The sequence below is a fragment of the Zonotrichia leucophrys genome, chromosome 1A (genome assembly GCF_028769735.1).
Source record: "Zonotrichia leucophrys gambelii isolate GWCS_2022_RI chromosome 1A, RI_Zleu_2.0, whole genome shotgun sequence".
In the NCBI taxonomy this organism is placed as follows: Eukaryota; Metazoa; Chordata; class Aves; order Passeriformes; family Passerellidae; genus Zonotrichia; species Zonotrichia leucophrys.
The window spans coordinates 1274462-1298312 of NC_088170.1; the positions used below are offsets into that span (position 1 = coordinate 1274462).

Sequence of the window (23851 nt, forward strand, 5' to 3'; positions counted from 1 at the left end):
AAAGGAGCCTCCCCAGCCCTGCTTACAGGGACCCGGGTGGGGCTGCTCCTGGGGACAAAGGGTGCCGCCAAGGTCCTGACACGGGCCCCGAGTACAGGGCCCGCACGCTGGCAGCTCACCAGCACCACCGGCAGCGTGGGCGCACGCCCTGGCCCTGGCTACAGGCGGGTCACGCTGCCCACGCTGCCGCTAAGCGCCTTCGCGCCGCCCTCAGAAAGCGGGGGCAAGGCCGGAGGCTTTCTCCACCCGTGCAATTTGGGCACCCGCCTGTGGCTGCACAGAGCTCCTCTTTCCCTCCTGGGAAGTCTAAGCTACGCTGGCTCTGTTGCTAAAGCACAACCACACTTCCTCACTCACACCAACTAAGGGGAAGACAGGGGAGGGGGAGGCAGTCCCAGAAGAGGGAGCAAGCTCTGTGCAGCCAACCTACTCCAGGGAGCCATTGCCAATTTGCTGAGCGGGAGAGGAAAGCGTCAGACCTGCCCCTGCGCTGAGAGGAGGCCACAGGGGCCTCGACGCGCTGAAGCGCCTCAGGACCGGCACCAGGGACACGGGCTGTGACACGCCCCGAGTACAGGGGGGCACGCTGGCCAGGGGCCAGCAGCAGGCAGCAAGCTGCCGGGGTTGGGGAAAAGCCCTGCCCTGCTTACAGGGTAGCTGGGCTGGGGGCCGGGAGAGCTCCGTTTCCCCCCTGCGGTGCGGAGACAGGGGCTCTCACACCCTCCTTTACAGGGTCGCCCCTCTCTCCGGGCAGCCAAAGGAGCACGAGGCAAAAGGCCAAGCACAGCAAGGACCAGCCCTGCACGCAGGGAGGTCGCCCAGCGCAAAGCCGGCCGCCGCACCCTGAAGGTGCCCTGGCCTGGAAAAAGCCCTTTGCCCAGAGGGCCCCTCGTGTCCCTCTTCGGCTCCTGTGCCTCGCTCTTGCCTCGCCGTTCCGCTCTTGGTCTCCAAGACGCCGCCGCCGCTCTCGCCTCGTCGTCCCACGGCTTCTGCCAATGGACGACGACACGCTCAGGCCTGAGAAACTCCAGACCCCGTGCCTGCAGGGAACCGCCACCCAACACCCACCACGCCACTTCAAACATGGCAGCCAGAATTACAAACAGTTGGTTTTTTACTTTTATTTTCGGAATGGTGTGTTTAATGATCCTTTCTTGATTGTTAGACACCCATCAGTTCCCTCTCATATATTAGTACATGAGGTTTTCCTCCCTTTTTGGCATGGCTCTGTTAAATTAGGTTTCATTGATAAGGGTTTTTTTGTAGCTTTAATATAATAAGTGTTCCTGGCAGATTGGTTATTACATTAGACTGCTTTTTTTGTGTATTTATAGTGTTGTAAATATTTCTGCTTAGGATACTTTTGAGTAGTTTTTTTGTTAATAACTAATATAAGTTTACACATATAAATGCGAATGGGAACACCTGTTGTTTGTAATTCTGTATTTTGAGGAAGAATATTTGAAAAGCTTCACTTACATCTATAAAATCTTTAACGCATAATCCTGTGATAGTATGAGATGGGAGGATTTTATTACCCTCACTCAGGTACCTCTCTGAGGAGTTTAGAATGCAATGGGGCCGTATTTTGCACCTCAGGACTCATTAGGAATTCTTTTCTAAGAGATTTTGTCTGCAGCTCCCACTATGGCCAGAAGAATGCCCTTCTAAAGACTCCGGGGCTTTCAGCTGAAAATGTCACCTCTTGCCCTTTTAAAATATTCCAGATTGTCTATGAGAGATGCTGCCTCCCAATGGTCTGTTACAATAGAGTCTCCCTCCAATATGCTCATGTTTCCTCTCTAAATTACCCCAAATTCACTTATCTGGAAGGCACTAATTTTTTAGCTAGCTGTTTTAGCTAGGTTTCCTCAGGTTTCCTGACAAGAAAGTCACTTTCACACCCCTAAAAGAGGGTCTCTGATTTTCCCTCCAGATCATCCCCTAGCCATATCCTACACGTCACCTAAGATTTTATCTCAAAAATGTTTGTTCTCTGCCCCATACACTTCTCCAGATTTTCCCTCCAAAATATTGTCTACAGATTAACACAGATTTTGCTCCTCAAAAGTTCTATACCATAGAAATTCCTTTTTTACTTTGATTCATTCCATTGCAGATTAACTGAGATTTCATTGCAAAAATGTTCCTTCTAGCCCCTTAAATTACCCTAGGTTCTATCATAAAATTTTCTCTGCCCCACCTCCCCAAAGTATTTTAGACTTTTCCTCAAAAAACATTCGCTTCTCTGGAGAGCCCCTGTAATTTTCTTACAAAAAAAATGCCTGCTCTATGACCGCCATAGATTACCGCAGCTTTTGTTCCCACACGACTCAATATTACCCAAAATATTCCCTCCTTCCCCCACACTCAGGTGAAGCCAGGAAATTCCAGCATAGGTCCCCTCTGCAGTTCTTCCTGCCCCTATGAGTTACCTCATCTCTACCCCCGAAAAACTGCAACACAGTGGACGCCGGCCCTCCATTCCTCCTCCACCCCACCCGAGGGCGGGTGGAGGCCGCCACTCGGGCCGTGCCTCCCCGCCCGGCCAGCCGCCGAGAGCGGCGGACCCAGCGGCTTCGAGTTCCCGCCCTCGGGGCTGAGGGGCCCGGGCTGCGAGGCACCGCTGCTGCGGGCGGACACACCGCGTTTGACTTCCCGCCTCTGCGACTGCCGGAAACGGCGGGGCAGGGCCACTGCGCATGCGCAGGACCCGCGCCTCGCGGTGCCGTTCGGGAGGCGGCGGGCGCACGACGAGAACACGGCCACCCCCCGACCCTCCGGGAGGGACGCTCCTTACGGCGCGACCGCTTGCCCATCAGGGACTGTCCCGGGCCCGCAGCAACACCCGACAAACACGCATCCCCCTGCCCTCAGAGACCTTCACAGCTCCTCAGGGGCGCGCTCGGCATCTGCCGCCACCTCAGTTACATGCAGGCTACACCGCATGCCACCCTCATGGTGCTCAGCCACACCCGAGGCACCTGCCTCCCCCTCAAATCACCTTTGTGTCCCCTCAGCAACATGCAGGGCACACACCGCTCCTTCAGTAACCCCCACGCCCTCTCAGCAACACGCAGGGCATTTACCATCCTTCAGTGGCCCTCAGGTCCCCTCAGAGAAACACGGGGCACCCGCCTCCCCTCAAAGGACTCTCATATTCCCCCTCAGAGGAACACAAGCAACGTCAGAATCCTAAAGCGTAGCTAACAAAAGGCTACACATTATATTGAACCAAGTAATGGTAACAAGTAACATTGGACCAAGATGTGTAGGTGAAACAAGCCAGACAGCAAAGCCAGTGGCATAGCAAGCACCATCCTCACCAAACCAGCAAACTGTAATAAATCCTGCAAACCCAAATTTCAGCTAAAAACATAACAGACTAAAAAAACCCAAGATACACTAGAAGTGTCCTGAAGACAGAGGTAAAAACTTTAAAGGGAAGGAACACTACAAAAATCTTCATCAATGACCACCAGTAGACTGAGGATTACACGGAAGAAACTGCCGTAGGGGTGAAATCAACAAACACTCACAGAAATATGACACAGCTTCCGACAAATATGAATATGCTATTGATACCTTGTAATTCGGAATTTACAAATTAGAATGAAATTAAAGGCAAAACAACATGGAGTGAGGTTTGTCAGAGAGGTCCGCCTCACTCCCAGCTCTGAATACACAAACACCTGCTCTGCAGCCCGCTGAATATAGAGCTTTGTTTCCTTACCCAGCTTTGGACTTTACATCTACCCACCCCCCTCAGGAACACTCATATTCCCTCAGTGACCCTCAGCATCACCTGGAGAGCCACCTCTCCATCATTGCTCACTGTGGTCCTCACAGTTTACCTCAGGATTTCTTTCCAAATTATTCCTTCAGTTCCTAGCATATTAAATTACATTTTACCCGCCAAAAAGGTCTTTTTGGGCATTAAAAATGACCTCAGATGCTATCACAGAATTTTCTCTGCCCAACCTCCCCAAATTACCTCAGACTTCTCCCCAAAACCAATTTTCTCCCTTTGAGAAGGGCTTTTCTTCCAAAAGATGCCCGGTATGGTATCGCCACAGAATACTGCGGCTTTTGTTCCCACACTCTTCAATTTAACACCAAAATATTTCACTCAATGCTCTCCAGGCGATGCCAGGGAATTCCAGCATTCCCACCCCTGAAGTTATTTTTCTCCCCTCTGACTTACCTCATGGCTTCCTCCCGCAAACCGAAACAACGTGCAGACGTGCGAGGGACCTCCATTCCTCCTCAGCCTCACGCCAGGGGCTGCCCGAGGGCGCCACCAACGCGACGCCGCGCCCGAAGTGGCAGCCACAGGGGCTCCAAATAACCGCGCTCAGCGTGAGGGGAGCTGAGGGCGAGGCACCGCTGGCGGCTACAGTAGTTTCAAGTTTCCCGCCCACCCTGAGCGTGAGGGCAGCTGAGGGCGCCCCATGTCGGTTTCGAGGTCGCGCCCTCAGCGTGAGGGGAGCTGAGGGGAGCTGAGCGCGCCCCCGGCGGCGTCGAGTAACCGCCCTCAGCTCTGAGGGGAGCCGAGGGGCGCGCGCACCCCTCTGGGCGGGAACCGCGCCCTGCGGTGCCCCTCAGCAACACAGCCCTCATCCCCCTGCCCCCAGGGACCCTCATAGCCCCTCAGGGGCACGCTCGGCATCTGCCGCCACCTCAGTTACATGCAGGCTACACCGCATGCCACCCTCATGGTGCTCAGCCACACCCGAGGCACCTGCCTCCCCCTCAAATCACCTTTGTGTCCCCTCAGCAACATGCAGGGCACACACCGCTCCTTCAGTAACCCCCACGCCCTCTCAGCAACACGCAGGGCATTTACCATCCTTCAGTGGCCCTCAGGTCCCCTCAGAGAAACACGGGGCACCCGCCTCCCCTCAACACAAGCAACGTCAGAATCCTAAAGCGTAGCTAACAAAAGGCTACACATTATATTGAACCAAGTAATGGTAACAAGTAACATTGGACCAAGATGTGTAGGTGAAACAAGCAAGACAGCAAAGCCAGTGGCATAGCAAGCACCATCCTCACCAAACCAGCAAACTGTAATAAATCCTGCAAACCCAAATTTCAGCTAAAAACATAACAGACTAAAAAAACCCAAGATACACTAGAAACGTCCTGAAGACAGAGGTAAAAACTTTAAAGGGAAGGAACACTACAAAAATCATCATCAATGACCACCAGTAGACTGAGGATTACACAGAAGAAACTGCCGTAGGGGTGAAATCAACAAACACTCACAGAAATATGACACAGCTTCCGACAAATATGAATATGCTATTGATACCTTGTAATTCGGAATTTACAAATTAGAATGAAATTAAAGGCAAAACAACATGGAGTGAGGTTTGTCAGAGAGATCCGCCTCACTCCCAGCTCTGAATACACAAACACCTGCTCTGCAGCCCGCTGAATATAGAGCTTTGTTTCCTTACCCAGCTTTGGACTTTACATCTACCCACCCCCCTCAGGAACACTCATATTCCCTCAGTGACCCTCAGCATCACCTGGAGAGCCACCTCTCCGTCATTGCTCACTGTGGTCCTCACAGTTTACCTCAGGATTTCTTTCCAAATTATTCCTTCAGTTCCTAGCATATTAAATTACATTTTACCCGCCAAAAAGATCTTTTTGGGCATTAAAAATGACCTCAGATGCTATCACAGAATTTTCTCTGCCCAACCTCCCCAAATTACCTCAGACTTCTCCCCAAAACCAATTTTCTCCCTTTGAGAAGGGCTTTTCTTCCAAACGATGCCCGGTATGGTATCGCCACAGAATACTGTGGCTTTTGTTCCCACACTCTTCAATTTAACACCAAAATATTTCACTCAATGCTCTCCAGGCGATGCCAGGGAATTCCAGCATTCCCACCCCTGAAGTTTTTTTTTCTCCCCTCTGACTTACCTCATGGCTTCCTCCCGCAAACCGAAACAACTTGCAGACGTGCGAGGGACCTCCATTCCCCCTCAGCCTCACGCCAGGGGCTGCCCGAGGGCGCCACCAACGCGACGCCGCGCCCGAAGTGGCAGCCACAGGGGCTCCAAATAACCGCGCTCAGCGTGAGGGGAGCTGAGGGCGAGGCACCGCTGGCGGCTACAGTAGTTTCAAGTTTCCCGCCCACCCCGAGCGTGAGGGGAGCTGAGGCGCCCCATGTCGGTTTCGAGGTCGCGCCCTCAGCGTGAGGGAGCTGAGGGGAGCTGAGCGCGCCCCGGCGGCGTCGAGTAACCGCCCTCAGCTCTGAGGGGAGCCGAGGGGCGCGCGCACCCCTCTGGGCGGGAACCGCGCCCTGCGGTGCCCCTCAGCAACACAGCCCTCATCCCCCTGCCCCCAGGGACCCTCATAGCCCCTCAGGGGCACGCTCGGCATCTGCCGCCACCTCAGTTACATGCAGGCTACACCGCATGCCACCCTCATGGTGCTCAGCCACACCCGAGGCACCTGCCTCCCCCTCAAATCACCTTTGTGTCCCCTCAGCAACATGCAGGGCACACACCGCTCCTTCAGTAACCCCCACGCCCTCTCAGCAACACGCAGGGCATTTACCATCCTTCAGTGACCCTCAGGTCCCCTCAGAGAAACACGGGGCACCCGCCTCCCCTCAAAGGACTCTCATATTCCCCCTCAGAGGAACACAAGCACCGTCTGAATCCTAAAGCGTAGCTAACAAAAGGCTACACATTATATTGAACCAAGTAATGGTAACAAGAATATTGGACCAAGATGTGTAGGTGAAACAAGCAAGACAGCAAAGCCAGTGACATAGCAAGCACCATCCACACCAAACCAGCAAACTGTAATAAATCTTGCGAACTGCAAAATTAGCTAAAAGCATTCGAAACTGAAAAAACCCAAAATGCACTAGAAATGCCCTGAAGACAGAGGTAAAAACTTTAAAGGGAAGGAACACTACAAAAATCTTCATCAATGACCACCAGTAGGCTGAGGATTACACAGAAGAAACTGCCGTAGGGGTGAAAACAACAAACACAGAAATATGACACACCTTTAGACAAATATGAATATGCTATTGATACCTTGTAATTCGGAATTGACAAATTAGAATGAAATGAAAGGCAAAACAATATTGAGTGAAGTTTGTCAGAGAGATTCGCCTCACTCCCAGCTCTGAATAAACAAACATCTGCTTTTTAGCCCTCTGAATATAGAGCATTGTTTCTTTACCCAGCTTTGGGCTTTACATCTTCCTCCTTTCAGTAACACTCATGGCCCCTCAGCTGATAAAGATGTTTCTGCAAACACTGAACTCTTTGCCAATCCTTTCATCCAATAAAATCCAGTAGTAGATTGTTACCTTGTTGTTGTGTATGCACATCAACTACTATAAATTATAATAAATACTCAATGCTGTCCTTTACTCTCTCAAATATGAGTGACGAAAACCAATGATCACTGCACGCACAAGGAGATCAGCTGTCTAATAAGTCTGGAAATTGCAGGAAATTTATGACTTCAGTTTCTCCTGTGTTTTAGTGTTTTTATTACCATTAACAAACTTTCTATTTTCAATAGTTGCCACTCACCTCATATTTGCAGTTGAAACTACAATGCCATCATAATCCATTAACCTAACTGCCTTTCTCCCTTGCAATGATTCTTAAGATATTGTTCTAAAAGAAATTTTTACCAAATATCTTCTCTAAAGCACACTTCAATGTTGAAAAAATACCACTTGAAAAAATATTAACATTATTAAATCATGGCTGAGCGAGGTCTGGTTTCCCAGGCAAGCTCCAATTTTTCACCACCTCATTTAAATCCACACAGGCCAAGAGACACCAGTAGGAAAGAGACCAAACACAAGACTGTGACTTCATGAATTCTGATCTGTGACTGAAACTCTTATTGCACTTTAGTTTTCAAAATACTTGGTTACAGTGCATAAAACACATCTGGCTTCTAAAGTGCAGGGCCTTCCATGTTGGGCAGATCTCCTGAGGCTGATATAAGAATACATTATTTCAAACCCAGCCTCTTTTCCTTTCTTATTTCAATTCATTATTTATATTTATTGTAATGCAGCATTTAATTTTTAATTGTGTAGACTCTACTGGTTACTGCAATATGATTTTCATTGTCAATACTGAGTTAATTTTATAAAATGTGAGGAAAAAAATACTGGAAAAAATAAAAACTGCTGGTAAAATGCATAAGGCAATATAAATATCCATAGATAGAAGACAGATTTCACTTTTATCTCCATGGCTGTGATAGCAATGCTGGCCATAAATCTCACTTATGAAATTATTAATAAGGGACGTAATTTGTTGATGGCTTGACCAAATTAATTAGGAGCAAGTGAACTGATGAGGTGAATGAGGCACCTCTGAAACTAAGTTACAGATCAGTGATAGAATAACCATTTGAATTGCTACTCCTCTCTGTGTGATAAAGAACAGCTGGCCCTGCCAAAGATCACAAAAACAGACTGGTATCATTTTAAATAATGCCAAATGCTGCAACTCAGAGCAAGATGGATGGAAGGTGCTCCAATTGTAAAGAAGGAAGTCGTTGTCTTATATATCCAGGATTCTCTTATCATTATGGAGCAAGGATTCCATATTGCCAGGGCCTTGTACCTCCTCAATGTCTCCCACAGGCAACTCCTCTAAGCTCTGACTCTTCTTGGTCCTCGCAGCAACCATCTGACTCCAGAGCCCACCAACCCACTCTTTTATAACACTGTTCTTACTGGCTACAGCTGTGGCCTGTTAACATCAGGCCTGCTCCTAATCTTCAGTAATTGGTTCAGCTGCAACGCTTTAGGGGTTAAGATTACATTCTATACCACCTTCATTTACCCACACGGTATCCCCCTACAGGAAGTTACAGAGCATTCTCTGCCCAAGGATATAACACAGAATTCTATGAAAAGATTTCCCATAAAGAATTACAGGAGAATTATATGGGGAAGAAGAACAGAGCAATTCTGGGCCTCTCTACCAGGAGGATCTGGGTCTGTCACTCAGGCACTGCTTCAGGCTCTCCAGAGGTTCTGAGTTATGGAATCACAGGTGGCAATGCTCAGTGTCCTCTATCCTCCCATCAACATGCATCATTTGTACACTTTGTATTTTCACCTGCACAGGTCAGTGGTTTCAGGAAACAAGTAATAGTCAGTAGGAACCTGTCTATAAAAACATCACTATTACTCCTTTAGATCAATCTAATATATGATTTCTTTGCTCAGGAGAAAATGAAAAAAAAATGTAAGACACTGCTCTAGATAAAGGGGAGATAATTAAAAGTACATGGGCATGGCGCCGATCTCCTCAGATTTGATGTCTGAACTGAAATATTCTTATATACATTGACACCTTTATGATCCTGGGATATGTAAGCCTTAAGGGTGACACTTCCTGAGATAGGAAATCATGTGTCTATTGTATCTTCCAGGCTAAACATTTTTCAAAACTACTGGAGGCAAATGATATAAAAATGTTAGACTTAACATTAACAGCCATTGAAATTAAGAAGGACATTCGTAAATAGATGTTAGAATAAGTAAATAAGTATTTTTGGGGGTATGGGCCTCTGCTGTACCAGGGAGGGTGAAAAATGTCCCCCTATGGTAATCAAGCTTAAGAAACGAACACAACCAGTGAGAATTAAGCAGTACCCCCTCAAAAGAAGATAGGAAAGAAATCAGCCCAATAATTGATAGTACTGGATTGAGGGCTGTCAATAAGATAACAAAGAATTTATACCCTGTGGTAGCAAATCCATATACTTTACTAACTTGTTTAACAGCTGAGCTAACCTAGTTAGATGTTTTAAACCTGAAAGATGCCTTCTTCTGCCTCCCTATCCACCAAGCCAGCCAGAAAATGTTTGCATTAAATGAGCTGACGGATGGAGAGGCAAAGAAAGCAGCAAAAGGTGAGGTAATTATGGACAGATTTCCCTCGAAAGTGAGCCAGAATATAATAATACTAATCAAAAGAGACATGCTACCACAAGGGGTGGGCTACCATTGAGAGGGAGCTGGTAATCCCTTCCCATTTTTGGTCACTAATGGTCACTAGTGAAGGAAGAGCACTAGAAAACACACTGGAGTCTAACTGCTTAAAAGCTTTTATAAAGTGTGGCTCCTTTGCCAGAATGACCAAGGCTGCCAGTGTTACAGAGTGCATCAAAATGAAGTGTTGACTTTTAAGTAGAAGTTTCCAGAGGCTTTCTAGAACACATATCTAATTGAAAGAATCGTTGCCAGGAATTTATATGCCACTATTACTCAGGTAAACCAACAGTGTGATCCTTGCCTCCAGACTAACCCCAAAAACACCCCCAAGGCTGAAACTTGGTCAGACTGGGAGAGACCATGGGCCTGGACAGCAGTGGCAAATTGACTTTTCAGAGCTCCCAAGGAAAGGGGGGTATGTGTACTTATTGGTATTGACAAATACATTTTCAAGCTGGCCAAAAGCATTCCCCACCAGAACTGGCAAAGCTCGAGAAGTGACCAGAGTATTATTACAAGAAATAATGACACAATTCTGAGTTCCAGCCACAATATCCTCAGATAGAGGATCACATTTCATTTCCAAAATAGTACAACAGATTAGTAGCCACCTGGGCATTCATGACCAGGCCTCTACTGCATGTAACAAAGAATAAGTGCCTATCTAGACCTCCACTGGTGCATTTTTTTAAATACTTGATTTTTTATCAAATCTGTGGCTTACCAGAATAACATGATACAGATTTGATATACAATTTTATTTTTTTTATTTTATACAGCACCTGGGATGTGTGATTTGCTCAGATTGTCTCTAGATGATGTTTAATCACTGTATGAATTTCAGAAATACAAGTAGGATGGGGAGTCTGGAGCAGGGAATTTTAAGGATTGATCAATGTTTACCAGCATTAAATACCTGTCATGGCCAAACTCCACCCCCAAAAACATTTTGCAGTGTTTTGGGTTTTTTTGGTCTTGTTAATCTCATTTACTGCTGCAGCAGTATCTGAAGTATGTAAGATAACTATTTTGTTTTCTTTGTTTTGGTTTTTTAATATTTAGTAGTCATTTTACCTTGCTCTCTTGTTACTTTGGTATAAAATTAATGGTTACATTCTGTAGTCTTCTTTTCATTTCAGATACATTTAATGTATTCCTAAAAACCCTTCAAGTATTGCTATATTTCCTTTTCAAAAGTTGGAGGAATAGTTGAAATGCTGCATCATTTCAACAATTTAAAAAACCTGGGGTCTTCTGTATTCAGGTAGAATGTTTAAATCTGCAGCAGGATTCATTTTGGAGAAGTCTGAAGTTCATACAGCTCTCATTCACATTCCATGGATAAGGAAAGCAAATGAGGTTGTGCACACGATGTCTAAGTCAGGAAACACTGGCTAATGTGGAAGGTGGGACTCAGAAATTTTAAGAAAGCATAGTGGAACTAACACCAGTGCTGCCTCTGTAAGCTGTCCATGTGCTATGTGTTTTGTCTTCTCCTATAATTGTCAAGTTCAAGAATACCTACAAATATCCAGTCCCTTTATTTTGACTTCATTTTTCTTTGTATCGCTCCATACAGCTTTTTTAATATTACTAAGAGGTTTAGCAGATGACTTATTACATCTTTTTTTCCTCATTTCCCCCCATGTGTTTCAAGTGACAAGTGTGCATCTGTTTTTGTGTATGTCAAGGTCCATGAACTGAATTATGTTAAGTGTTGATCAGAGCAGCTCTAAGTCACCTGTCCACTTGAATAGATGAAGCAGAATGAAGCTGCTCTCTGCAACACCTATCAGAAGGGTTAATGCGTCCCTGTCCTTAGGGAAAGAGTTGTTGAGAAGGGAAGTGGTGGAGTCACCATTCCAGGGTCTGTTTGTACAACATGCAGATGTGGCACCTGAGGACATGGTTTAGTGGCAGTGCTGGGTTGATGGTTGGACTTGATGTCTTGGACGTCTTTTCTAACCTTAATGATTCTATGATTTTTTTTCCCCTGCATATTCTGGCCTTTCCCTGTAACAGTGATTTCATTGATGCAGGGACGATTTCAGCTTCACAGCCTTTGCTACAATATCCTACCTGAGAGTGGGACCCAAAGCCTGGCTGCTGAAAAACGAGGGACATGTCATCACCATAGAGGGGATAACCAGCAGCAAAAGTGTTTCCAAGGTATTTACATCTGTTCTGATTTGCCATATAGGTATCTTCTCCATTAAAGCTTAATTTAATCATTTGGTATCTGCTCAAAACATGTTTTGTAGTAATTCTATCCTCCTCAAATTGCGTTTCAGTTACTAGTGCAAACAACACACTTTCCAAACAATGTCAAAAGCAAAAATGCAGAAAAAACCCAGTCTAGTCTCTATGCTTAACCTAACACACCCTTTTCATTTTGATAAGTTTCTGGCAATATTTTGACACTATTATTTCATTTTTAAAGGCGTTAAAAATATTGATATTAGCTTTTATGGTCAGTGAAATGTGAGAATATCAATAATATTCTAATTGTAGGCATTTGCCAGTCTCCTACCACAGAATCTCAAGATTCAACATCCATAAGTGTTTAGAATGTGATGGAGCACATGTATATATGCATATATATGTGTGTGTATGTGTACGCATGTACATCATAAATATCATAACCTCATAAATATCTTCTCTCTTGCATGGGAACATGGAAAAGGAAAGCAATGTTAGAATTTTCACTGAACTCTTTCATCTTACAGGCCAAACCATCTCAGTCTTCAAAAGGAAGCAGAGAAAATGCCCAGGCTGGATGAAAGACTGTCCAAGATTCAGGGGTGAATCAATCACAGGAACATAAAGGGCCCAGCTGTGGTCCTAACTTAAAAGCAAAGAAGCTTCAGCTTCAGGCAGGTGCACATGACCAACCAGTAGTTATTGACTGAGTGTCACAGAGTGCATTTAGGATCTAATCATGGTTGCTGCTCCATGGACAGTGCAGTGTGTAAGTTCAGTTTGTACTTTAGTATTGGTGTTTTTATTTTTATTTAATAAACACTGAACAGGGAACAAATATCTTTTAAAAGTGTCAAATCTAGAAGGCTAATAGAAGAGGAAAGCATGTTTCTTGTCAAAATAATTGGCGCATATCTTAGGATACAGCAACGATTACAAAATCTCTATAATGACCATGTGGCCTTTTGAACTCTTTTGCAAGTGTAGTATATAGTAACACTGTGGCAGGTTCATGCAGTCTGGAAAGGACTGATAGAGGTGCAGAGATTTCCAGGCTTCCTTCCTGTGGGAGACTCCACCCACTGCTCCCCTGAGAGTCCTCTTGAGGTTTCTCTCCTTTGCAGCACAGGACTTGGTGGTCTTAGCTCAGCATGAAGACCCTGTCCCCTCCTGTTCTTCTGCCTGCTGTGCAGGTGACTCTCCTCTTCACCACTGACCCCACTGCAGCCAGGGCACTGCTGTCACCAGCCCCAGGGAGTGACATCAGACAGCTGGAGACAGGGATGCTCCAGCATCCTTCCTCTGGAGCCCTGGCTGGCTCAGAGCTGCTGCTGTGCCAGGGCAGGCTGCTCCAGCCCACGTGGGCACTGCCACCTCCGCAGTTCTGAGTAGGGATATGTGTCCCTACACCCACTGTGGCACGTGGCAGTGAAATACTGTATGTATTTATGAGTGATTATGTGTATTTATTCTTTTGAAATATGGCTGTTGCTCTTCAAATTGGACTTCTCTGGGTTGTTATTCAAATAGGAATTTATGACTTCTGTGCTTGGCAGAAGTACCTCAATTCAAGTTTACAAACAAGCCAGCCTAGGAAACACTCAACAGCTACTGCAAGCATTCTCAGGCACAGATCCTGACTGCTAGATTCAATTTTGTTTTCTTACTTTTAACATCTTAGCAGTCAAAGATCAGAAAGGCATGTTCAGTTTCATTAATAAATGCAAGTTCTGGGTGGTTGCACTTTAGTTCTTCTCCCTTACATTTATAACAAATATAAAAATAGTATCATTAACAACATGCTCTTCATCTTTATTTTTCTGGTAAAATTGTGACAGAGAAAAAAACCTATAGTCCTTCACCCATCCTTTAGCTGAGACCTTCACCAAAAATTGAAAATTTAGTTAAAAACAGTCATTCTCCTAAAAAAAATTAAGTGATTTGTCCGGGACAAGTCTCAGTATGTACTGCCAGCTTTGTATTGAGTACAATAAATTGTCCCAAATTTGATCCAAAATAAATAGGAACTCTCAGGCAGCAACTGCAGAACAAAATCAAAAGCCAGGATGAAACAACTGCTGTCCAGGGCTGGCACTATCCAGTACAGTGCAGCTCCACCCCAACACCTGGACAGCTGAAGGGACAAACGGCTCAAAGGCTGCTCTCAACTGACATACCATCCTGGCTTTCATTGTGCAAAGCCTGTGTTCTGTACTTAACTGAGTAGAAAATACATTTATTTCAGAAGTAAACTTATGGGGGAAAAGAAAAAGGAAAAAAAATGGAGTAAGGCCATGTATTTGCAACCTGCATTCCAGGTAGCAAGAGCTCTGAGCAGCCTGTGCCCTGAAACTGTTCTCTGTTCATATGAGCCAGCACAACAGAGATTGCACCATTAGCTGGTACCTGTGGCAGTAACCAGTCAGTATTTTAGCAAGATCAACCCAAAATCTTAATTGAGGATTGCATTTATCCCCAGTCCTGAGAAAACAGTTTTCTAAGATGTATGACTTGCTCTCAAAGCTTCATACAAAATGGGAATGGGGTATTGTTCAATCAAAATAATCTTCTATGTCAATATCTGGATTTAGGAGATCTTCACCATAGGCTGAAAGATCCATTTGATTTAAAATTAAGTTTTCAAAGGTTTCTTCCAAGTCCGTTTCACCGATGAGCACAGCTCCCATCATTCGGCCGTTCTGCATCACCACTTTGACGTACTCGTGGCCCTTGGTACACCTCAGCATCAGCTCGTGCTCTGAGCCCAGGCCCTGAGCGTTGTACTTCCCCAAAACCACCACCTAGGAGAAGGAGAAGGGAAAAGCTCTCATAACAACACTGCAGTGGCTTTTAGCATTTCTGCTGCTAACAGTTCTCGGCCTCAAAAGTGATGCAAACAGGGAAATATTCATCCCTAGGGTCCCTCCCCCATCACTGGCTCGCAAACACACAATGGACTCAAAAATCTTCCCCTTGAAATATCACACACATTAGCACAAATACACACAATGGACTGAAAAATCTTCCCCATGAAATACCATATACATTAGCACAAAATGAGAAAATCTAAGCTAGGATTAATTACTATAGAAAGAAACCTGCTTCCTCAATATTAATGCACCTGCTCACTGTCAGCAAGTGAATATAAGCAAGCAGTATGTGTTACTCAGTGGTTTACCAACTATCAGACTGTACTGACCTTGTAATTGAAAAATTTTGTAATGTGAGCAAATAGTTCAAAGCTGAAATCCATATCAATAGACTCCCCTAAAGCTTCTGCTGCCATGCACTTTGCTGCATACCATCCCATCTGCCGAGCCTGGGTCCACAGCCTCATCTGCAAGAGACAGTCGGGAAGATAGAAGTGACGAGGCCATCCCTGTGCCACGGGCACACTCTCTGCAGTGAGTACTCAGAGCACACTCACTGCTCTTCATACTCAGAGGGGCTGGCCAGCTCATTGCCAGCCACCTCCACAGAACTCAGCCACCAAACCCCCAGGATTATCCACTGTGGGGTGTCACTCACTCAGGGTCAGCAAATGTGGTGGTGTTTGAGGGTCCCCAGGATGAGGGAAGACATGAGAATCTTGACTCCATGTTTCAGAAGGCTGATTTACTATTTTATGATATATATTGTATTAAAAGAAAATGATATACTGAAACTATACTACAGAATAGAAGAAAGGAGACATCAGAAAGCTAGAAAGGAATGAATAATAAAATCTCGTGACAGACTTGGTGTCTGACACAGATGGCTGCCATTGGCCGTTAATTAAAAACAATTCACATGCAACCAATCAAAGATGCACCTGTTGGTAAAGCACCTCCAGACCACATTCCACAGCCCTCAGATAGTTATTGTTTATATTTTTTTTCTGAGGCTTCTTAGGAGAAAAATCCTAGCGAAGGAGTTTTTCTGAAAATCTGTCAGAGGCAATCCACTGTTAACCTGTCCCTCCTTGGTGTGAGCACTGGTGTGTAACTCCTGTGCCAGGACATACCTGGTGCCACACAGGGCTGGGCTCCCAGGCTGCTGTGCAGATATCTCCAGCTGCAAACACATCTGGCAGAGACGTGTGCATGTGCTTGTCCACCTTCAGTCCTCCATCCTCTCCCACAGCAAACTGAAGGGGTTCACACATCAGCAATGGAACCAGGCACCCAACTCCCTCCCCCTTAACAATCAGCTGCTCCTTTATTATTTACCATGAGACTGTGCTGAGTGGCAAGAGCTCCATGGAAAGTACAAAGCATTACTGTTATTACTATTTCTAGAGCACAGCACAGGTTTTAAAGGACTATTAGTGATACCTAGGCAGGGAAGTCACAGAGCTTGCCAAATTCCAAATCACACTGTGTGTTTGTTACAGGAATAGCCAGTCTTAAGAGATCACTTTGTATTTTTGCCAAGGCAAGAAAATACCATTGCAAAAACTTAATTCCTGATCTAAGCTTATAGCATAGGCATGGAAATACATCATGGCTCAACATCAGATCTATGTTTTCAGCACTTCCTTCTTTAACCAGAGCACAGCCTTTTACCTCATAATCAGATGGCACCACTTAACCCAAATACCACAACATCCTGGTTTTGTTTGGGATCATTTTTTAGTAGTAGCTTGTATGGGGCTATTTGTAGGATTTGTGATCAGTGTTAATAACCCAGGGATGTTTTAGTTGTTGCTGAGCAGGCACTGAACACAGAAACAAAATGATCCTGAGGTATGGAAATGCATATGGCAGTTATGAACTCCAGAATCACCACCCACATTTGGGTGCTGACTTCCCTCAATGAACATGAGCACTGTGACAGCTCAGTGTCCCAGATGGAAAGTACTGGAAATAGTTGCTTCCTTTCCAGGAGCAAATGTCAAGATTAATAAGGTAAGACTATGGTACAGAACCAACATGGAAATTATTCTAAATTTCTGCCACATTAGCCAATTATACAGATGATTTTCACTCTTTGGTTAGGCTTAACACTGCATATGTACTATATATAAACACCTGAGGAGCAACATAATAAACCAAGTCCACAAATCAAATACACTTGTATCATGTTGGATATCTCAGTATCAACATACCCTGCCTTATTTTGAGATGGTGCACAGTATTTAAATCTTTAGCAATCCATGTCAGAACAGAAGTATAAACCGGCTGAAAAGGTTTCTTTAACCTTACTTGAAATCAGTATACTTACATTATTGCCATCAAGAAATGGTTCAACATTTGGCACAACTCCAGTTGCACTGACAATGAAATTGCATCCATAAATTTTTCCATTAGTTAATTCCACATATACAGGCCACAGCACTGAAAAAGGAGAAAATTCTGCCCTGAGAATGTAACCAACAGAAGTTATTTTATTAATTATGTCTTATGATAAGATATGAATGAAAATAAAACCATAAAACCTTTGAAGTAACTGAATAGGTAAAGAAAGGTTAAAATTGAAAATAAAAAGGAAAAAACTATCAGCGATTACCTGTTACTTTTCTTACCATTGCTCAGAACTAGAGAAAAAAACTATTTTGGAGCTCAGCTCCAACTCCTGCCAATAACTTCCTTCAGAATTTTCCTAAATTAAAGCCCTCCGTGTCCTGTGGGATGTTCTCTCAAGTATGCAATTGCCAAATATTCTTTTATGTAGAAATTTACAGATGCACAGAAGTGCCTCAAAAGCAAAAAGAACAGCACAGACTTGACTTGTGCTGAAAGTAACTGATTACTAAAATAGTATTAAAAATATTCATTTTAATTAGGTGGAAATTATAGGCATAATTATTCATTTTTTAAAAAGGGATATTTTCCTCTACTTGGAAGGTTTACTTCAGTTTGATACAAAATGTTCATGGGTTTCTTCCTCATGTTTTAACTATTAAAATATTTAATGGATTGTGTTAGGATGGAATATTCTGCACACATGATTTTGGTTACTTTGTGGAAAAAAGTGTCTGACCCACAAGACTTGATAATTTAATTGCAGCCCATAAATTTGATTACTGTAAACTGCTAGACCTCAAATTATGGAGAAAAAAAGATTTATTTTTCAAACGGCAAACATGCTCCAGCACAGATTTACCTTCAAGGTCTCACCAGCACTGGCACTCACCCTCATCTGCTTCTACATTTTTCTCTCCTTTAGGAAAAGTCAAGGAAGTCTGCTGCAGTTGGACAAATTCTTGCTGTAAGAGTATTTTCTTTACTTCACACAGTATTTCAATATGTACTTTGTGAGAAAACTAAAACAAAGAGACAGAATTATAAACATAATGATTAGTGATCACAAGATTGATAACAGCAAGGACATCTTCACCTAAATTGATATTACTGAAGTGGGAAACCACCCACCATATATCCCAGCCCACTACCTGGATTCCCACACTTTCCTCCTTTTGGCACAGCTCTAACCATAGCCAGTGGCAATTTAGCTGCTTTTTCAGCAGGTAGCTCATGTTCCTTTAAAGTTCACCACAATTAGATTTTTCTAGCATGCCAGAAAACATATTCAGGTTCCCCTAAGCTTGCAGGAAGGGAGTTCAAACCTTATCAGAACAGAATAAAGTAAACTCATTTTTCTGTCTTTCAGGATTGCAAATCCTTTATTTTTCTATCGTTCATTAAATTTTGGTAACAATAATAAGTTTAAATTCTAAACACAGTAAAAAGAAAAAATACTCTGTACCATCAACCAACATTTGAACCATATTCTGAGCTCAAGCCAGAAGTTGGGAAGTTACCTCTTTCTCTAGATTGTTTGGTGAATTTGGGCCTTTTTTTATTCTCCACTACACAAATACAGTTCCACAGCCTTCAACAGCCAAACCACCACTGATTAAGCTGCTAAATATCCTAAACATCCTTTAGCTGCTCTTTGACTAATCACTCTTGACAGGTCATTTTATAAATGCAAAACAGATGCAAACACCTAACAGCTCAGGAATTCATAAATGAAAAAAAAAAAAGTGAGGATTTTTGCTTTATTGCAAACATGGAACTCAGGAATTCATAAATGAAAAAAAAAATAAATGTGAGGATTTTTGCTTTATTGCAAACATGGAACTCTTCCCTGTGCTCAAGCCCACAACACCCAAATAAATTTGGCAGCAAGGTTATGCCCATACCTCCTTAGTGCCTTTAAGGTGTAAGCCCTCGTGCCAGTCAGGGCCCAAGGCACTGCCCAGCTTGTCAGATGCTCCTGGAGGTCCTCCTTTCTCCTCACTTCCTGAAGCAAAGACATGGAATATATCAGATTTAGTGTGCTTCCTTCCTTGTCCTCAGAATTCAGAACAAGGATTCTCAACAGAAAATACCAGAAATACCAACAGAAAATAACAGAAAAATACCACCTGGGGTAATATCCTTATTCTTCCTGCCTGATGTCTAGAACCATGCTCTTCTTTTTGTCCTGACTTTGGCCCTACATATGTTTGTGTGATGTTTGTTCATGCAGTGCTAATTGTTGTTTCTGAGACTGCACTTTATCTCCACCTGTAATAATGTTCTGTGTGGTTTCACCTGCCCCTCCAATATCTCATTATGTGACAGTTCCTCCCTATAGAATGGTGAGTTCACATCAAAACATTACAAAAAATAGAACAAGTTCTTCAGCAGAAGGAATACAGGGAATTAATGTAAATTTGGCACAAAGGTAAGCACTTTTTAACAGCTCACAAGAAGCTGTATTACATTCTGTCTACATAAATGTGGGATGGGTTTTTATGTTGCATTTTTACTCTCAGTTTTTGAAGAAGGAAATGTCATGAATGATAACAGTAAGCCTTACTCCAAGCTGTTACACTGACTGATTTTAAGACTACCTTTAATATGAAATGCTGCTGCTGCAGTGTCAGGAAGCTGAACCCCATACCTTCCACTGTGTACTTGGTTCTTTTACACTCGATGGGACTCTCTTGGCTTTCAGCAGTGAGCTTGGGAAGGAGGAATTCAGCTGCTCCTGCATCAAAGAAAGTGTTCCCAATGGCTTTGTCTTTGATAGCCCAGATTACTTCACAGCCTTGAACTTCATACCTGTGGGCATTTCAGCAAGGGATAAAGTGACAGACTGCCTGAAAAGGATCTTTTAGCAACACAAGCAGAAGTGTGTCAAGTTTCCTTCCAGAAGCCAGAACCAGGGGATCCAAGATTTTCCAACCTATCAAATCAACTTCTAAATACTTACATAAGGAACCCATTAAAAATATCTCCTCAAGTTGACAAGTCATACTTCCTCACCAACACAACCCTGACTGAACTGGGGTAGGGGGCAGATCCAATTTATAATACTAATAATTAGTATTTCCTGCTTCCCGTAATGAAAAACAAGTGCATTTCTGCCAGACTGCCACTGTTAAAAACAAGCATTTGGATCTTACTTGCAGTATGTGGAACATGAACTGAATATTCCTGATATCTATGTGTCAATAAAGCTTCTTCTGGAGCTTTTCTGATTTTGTGTGTCAGTAAAAACCACTATGTCGCAAAAAAAAAAAAAAAACCCAACCCTGTAATCAGTTTTGCTACTAAATGCTCTAAGAGAAAATTTTATAAGTCAACCTTCTCCCAAACTCATGTACACTGATTTAGCATTGCATTGTTAAAGATTTTCTTTGATTATGTATGTTTTGTTCACTTACACTAATTCAAGTGCAATCCCACCGTTTCCTACCACCACTATTCTCTCAGCTTGAGCCAAATTCTTCTGAAAAGCCTGCATTAAGAAAGGAAAAATGTCAGTTAGAGCATGTTCCCTCCCACTGATCGACTATATCCTTCTCAGTATTTTCTTGCTCTTAGTCTGGATTTTCTCAGATTATTGATACACATCCAGCTAGGCTGAGACCTCTGAGAGAAGCTGTTGTAACAAACTATAATTTCAGTTTCACTTCTGATTCTTTGAAAATGTAACTCCTTTTTTTATCCTCAAGGTCCAGCTTCATTTGATGAATGGCAGCTCCATGTTAGCAGTGCTCACCCTGCCTCTTCTAATTCTGAAGACCTGTAGCAGGGAAACTTCATCTTTGCCTTCCAAGCTTAATTTTTAGTCTATTAAGTCATTTCTCAGGTGAAAACTTTTCCACATCTTTGACTATTTCTAACTCTTTTCTGTACAAAGAGGAGAAGCTACAGTAGAACTGCAAGAGAATAAAAAGTCATTCCTTCAATAGCTTTCCACTGCATGAAGCAGCCCTTTGTACCAGGAACCACACACACCTTCCCAAGGAAATTTCTTTATATTTTCCAATTGGATTCTGCCTGAAGGGTGAAAAAATATTGTTTATTCCATATTATCATGTTAGAAATAATGTGTATGAGCTATCTATAAACTTAACAGATCGGTGGCTAATTAATTCAGGGGCATTATAAGGCTGTTTTCCTGCTAGTGAAAACGTTCCTAATTAAGAATATATAATAGCAGACATTATTTTGTGTTTCTCCATTTCACTCCACAAGAATTATGGTATTTTGCACCAGATGCAGGAATACATTGCACATTTTGAAGTCCCAAACACATTCACCTGTGCACTGTCAGTGTCCCGGATTCCTAACACATATGGGTTCCCTTCGACAATTAATTTTGGTTTGGCTCCAGCACACAGACAAAGCTTTTCATAGATGTATTCTTTCCCATCTTCAGTGTAAATTTTCTGTTAACAATGAAGAGAAAAGAAAAATCAAAAATGAAGACATCTAAGAGACATCTTTCCTTAATGTCACAGCAATTTGCAGATATGAAAAGCTGTAAGGGGCTTCTGAAGGAACAAGGCTTCATACTCTTCCTCACTGTGTGTCATTTACTGCCATCACACTCACCACAAATAAGTGAGCAATGAAGTGGGAAGTGCACCAGTGCACTCGAAGCAAGATCAACCACTTGGTGGCACTTGGTACTCACTGGCTGTGCCAAAAGAGTTCTGTGTTTTCCACGTGACAAATGTCCCTCAGGCCCCAGGAACAGAACCATGCACTGCTGGACATCAGCAATCGAGAATCTCATTCAAACATTTCAACAGCAGTAGCTCTGAGTTAACCAGGCACAGGATAGGACACAGTTCAGAAATACTGCAAATCTGTTCTTTGCTGGAGAAAAAGTGGAGGCACTCCACAAGCTATGTCATTCTGAGAAAGAAGACCTTAAATTTTAACATTTTATGACATTATTTGTTGTTCTACAAACTAGAAGCTGCATAGCTTAAAGTGATTTTGGGCAAAAGAACCTCCAAATCCACATAGATTAATTATTTATGTCCACCAAGACCAATATTAAAACACCATCCTAGTAATGATATAAGAAAGCCACTGTATTCAGAATGTTAACAGAATCCACCTGAAATTACACCTCCAAACTTTAGAAGTGAGCAAAACGAGTTTCGGATGTGAATGTGAGTTTCTCATACTTGCTGGAGTGAAAATAACATCTTGGCACAGAGCTAACAAGGCTGTGTACATGCTGCCCATTGCTCATATTTGCAATGTATTTCCTGCTAAACAGAAGGAAGAAAAGGTGGAATTGTTGGCTCTTTCAAGATTTATTTTGTCCTCTGTATCTACTTCTACTAGAAAAACAGTTTAAGCAGTAAGTGAAATTAGAATTAGGAAATATTTTCTTGTAATTTTGGTAACTTATCAATTCAGTAACCAAAATGTTCTTGAACAAAATTTCTCACCCAAAACATTCAGCTACTTCTTAAATTATTTTTAATATACATAATTTGAAAAAAACAAATAAAAAAGAAAACCTTAGCTTACATGTTCATCACTTTTCAACTGTTTCACTCCAGACTGTATAACTCTAATATTGGGATATCGTTTTTCTAATAGGGAACTTGGCTGCTCTTCAACATCAAATTCCTCAAGTGCTTTGGAGACCTGTAGGAGAAAGAGAAGTATTTAAAAATATGGATCATTTACCCATCTCTTCTTTTAAAGTTTTTGACAGAAGGTGCTGTGTCCATTTATGGTAAAAAAGTGACAACATAAAGCCCATATTGTCTGAAAATGGGTTACCATGTAACTCTTAAAGGTTTCTTTTTCCATACAGAATCTTTTCATGCCTGCTCCTGGTTGAAGAGTCCAAGTACTACATGTTAATCCTAAAGACAGAGATTAAGCAAAAATGGAAAAGAAAACCCTGGCAGTTGCTCTAACTGGTACAATATTTTATTCCATAAAGAAGTTGTTAACACTGCTTTTTCATTTATGTGATGTAGTGTTAAAACCCTGGTTTTTCTCTAACTTTGATAAAATAACTCATCCAGAACCACTACCTGATATTTCAGAGACCTCAGGGGAAATGAACAACATCAAATAGAAAACAAACACAAACAAAATAAAAACCCCAAAGAGGCCAGACAAAGCTTGAAAAACATTCAAATAAGTGATGACAATTTTGTGGCTTTTTCCAAAAGAGTGGCTGCATGGAAACATCCAGGCCTGCTACTTTATTGAGTATTTGAGTTTGGAACACAGCTAGGAACCAGAAGTCACACCATGCTGGCAATTCAGAGAGAAATTAAGATGCTCATATCCAAATCTCAGATTCTGCTGCCTTCCAATAGTGCTCAGCTCTTCCCTTATTCTTCAGCTATGTAAATTTCCAGTGATGTGAATTACAGACTTTACATCTCTGCACTGTGCAGAT

General features: G+C 43.1%; 1 protein-coding gene across 4 annotated transcripts in view; it reads right to left on the reverse strand.

The window, feature by feature from the left end:
• Positions 1–12905: 12905 nt before the first annotated feature.
• The window catches only part of PYROXD1 (pyridine nucleotide-disulphide oxidoreductase domain 1), a 41605-nt gene continuing 30659 nt past the window's right edge, over positions 12906–23851 (reverse strand). For 2 of the 4 annotated variants that reach the window (XM_064734593.1, XM_064734599.1), the window contains exons 3-12: positions 22960–23079; positions 21729–21857; positions 20847–20920; positions 20081–20241; positions 19335–19435; positions 18323–18452; positions 17411–17523; positions 16212–16334; positions 15408–15545; positions 12908–15009 (exon numbers count right to left, since the gene is read on the reverse strand). In XM_064734593.1, coding sequence (XP_064590663.1) covers positions 14761–15009; positions 15408–15545; positions 16212–16334; positions 17411–17523; positions 18323–18452; positions 19335–19435; positions 20081–20241; positions 20847–20920; positions 21729–21857; positions 22960–23079 — 1338 coding nt within the window. In that variant the 3' untranslated portion in view covers positions 12908–14760. Of the gene's footprint in view, positions 15010–15407; positions 15546–16211; positions 16335–17410; positions 17524–18322; positions 18453–19334; positions 19436–20080; positions 20242–20846; positions 20921–21728; positions 21858–22959; positions 23080–23851 lie in introns of all 4 variants that reach the window. The other 2 variants (XM_064734583.1, XM_064734609.1) reach the window with 2 other exon arrangements.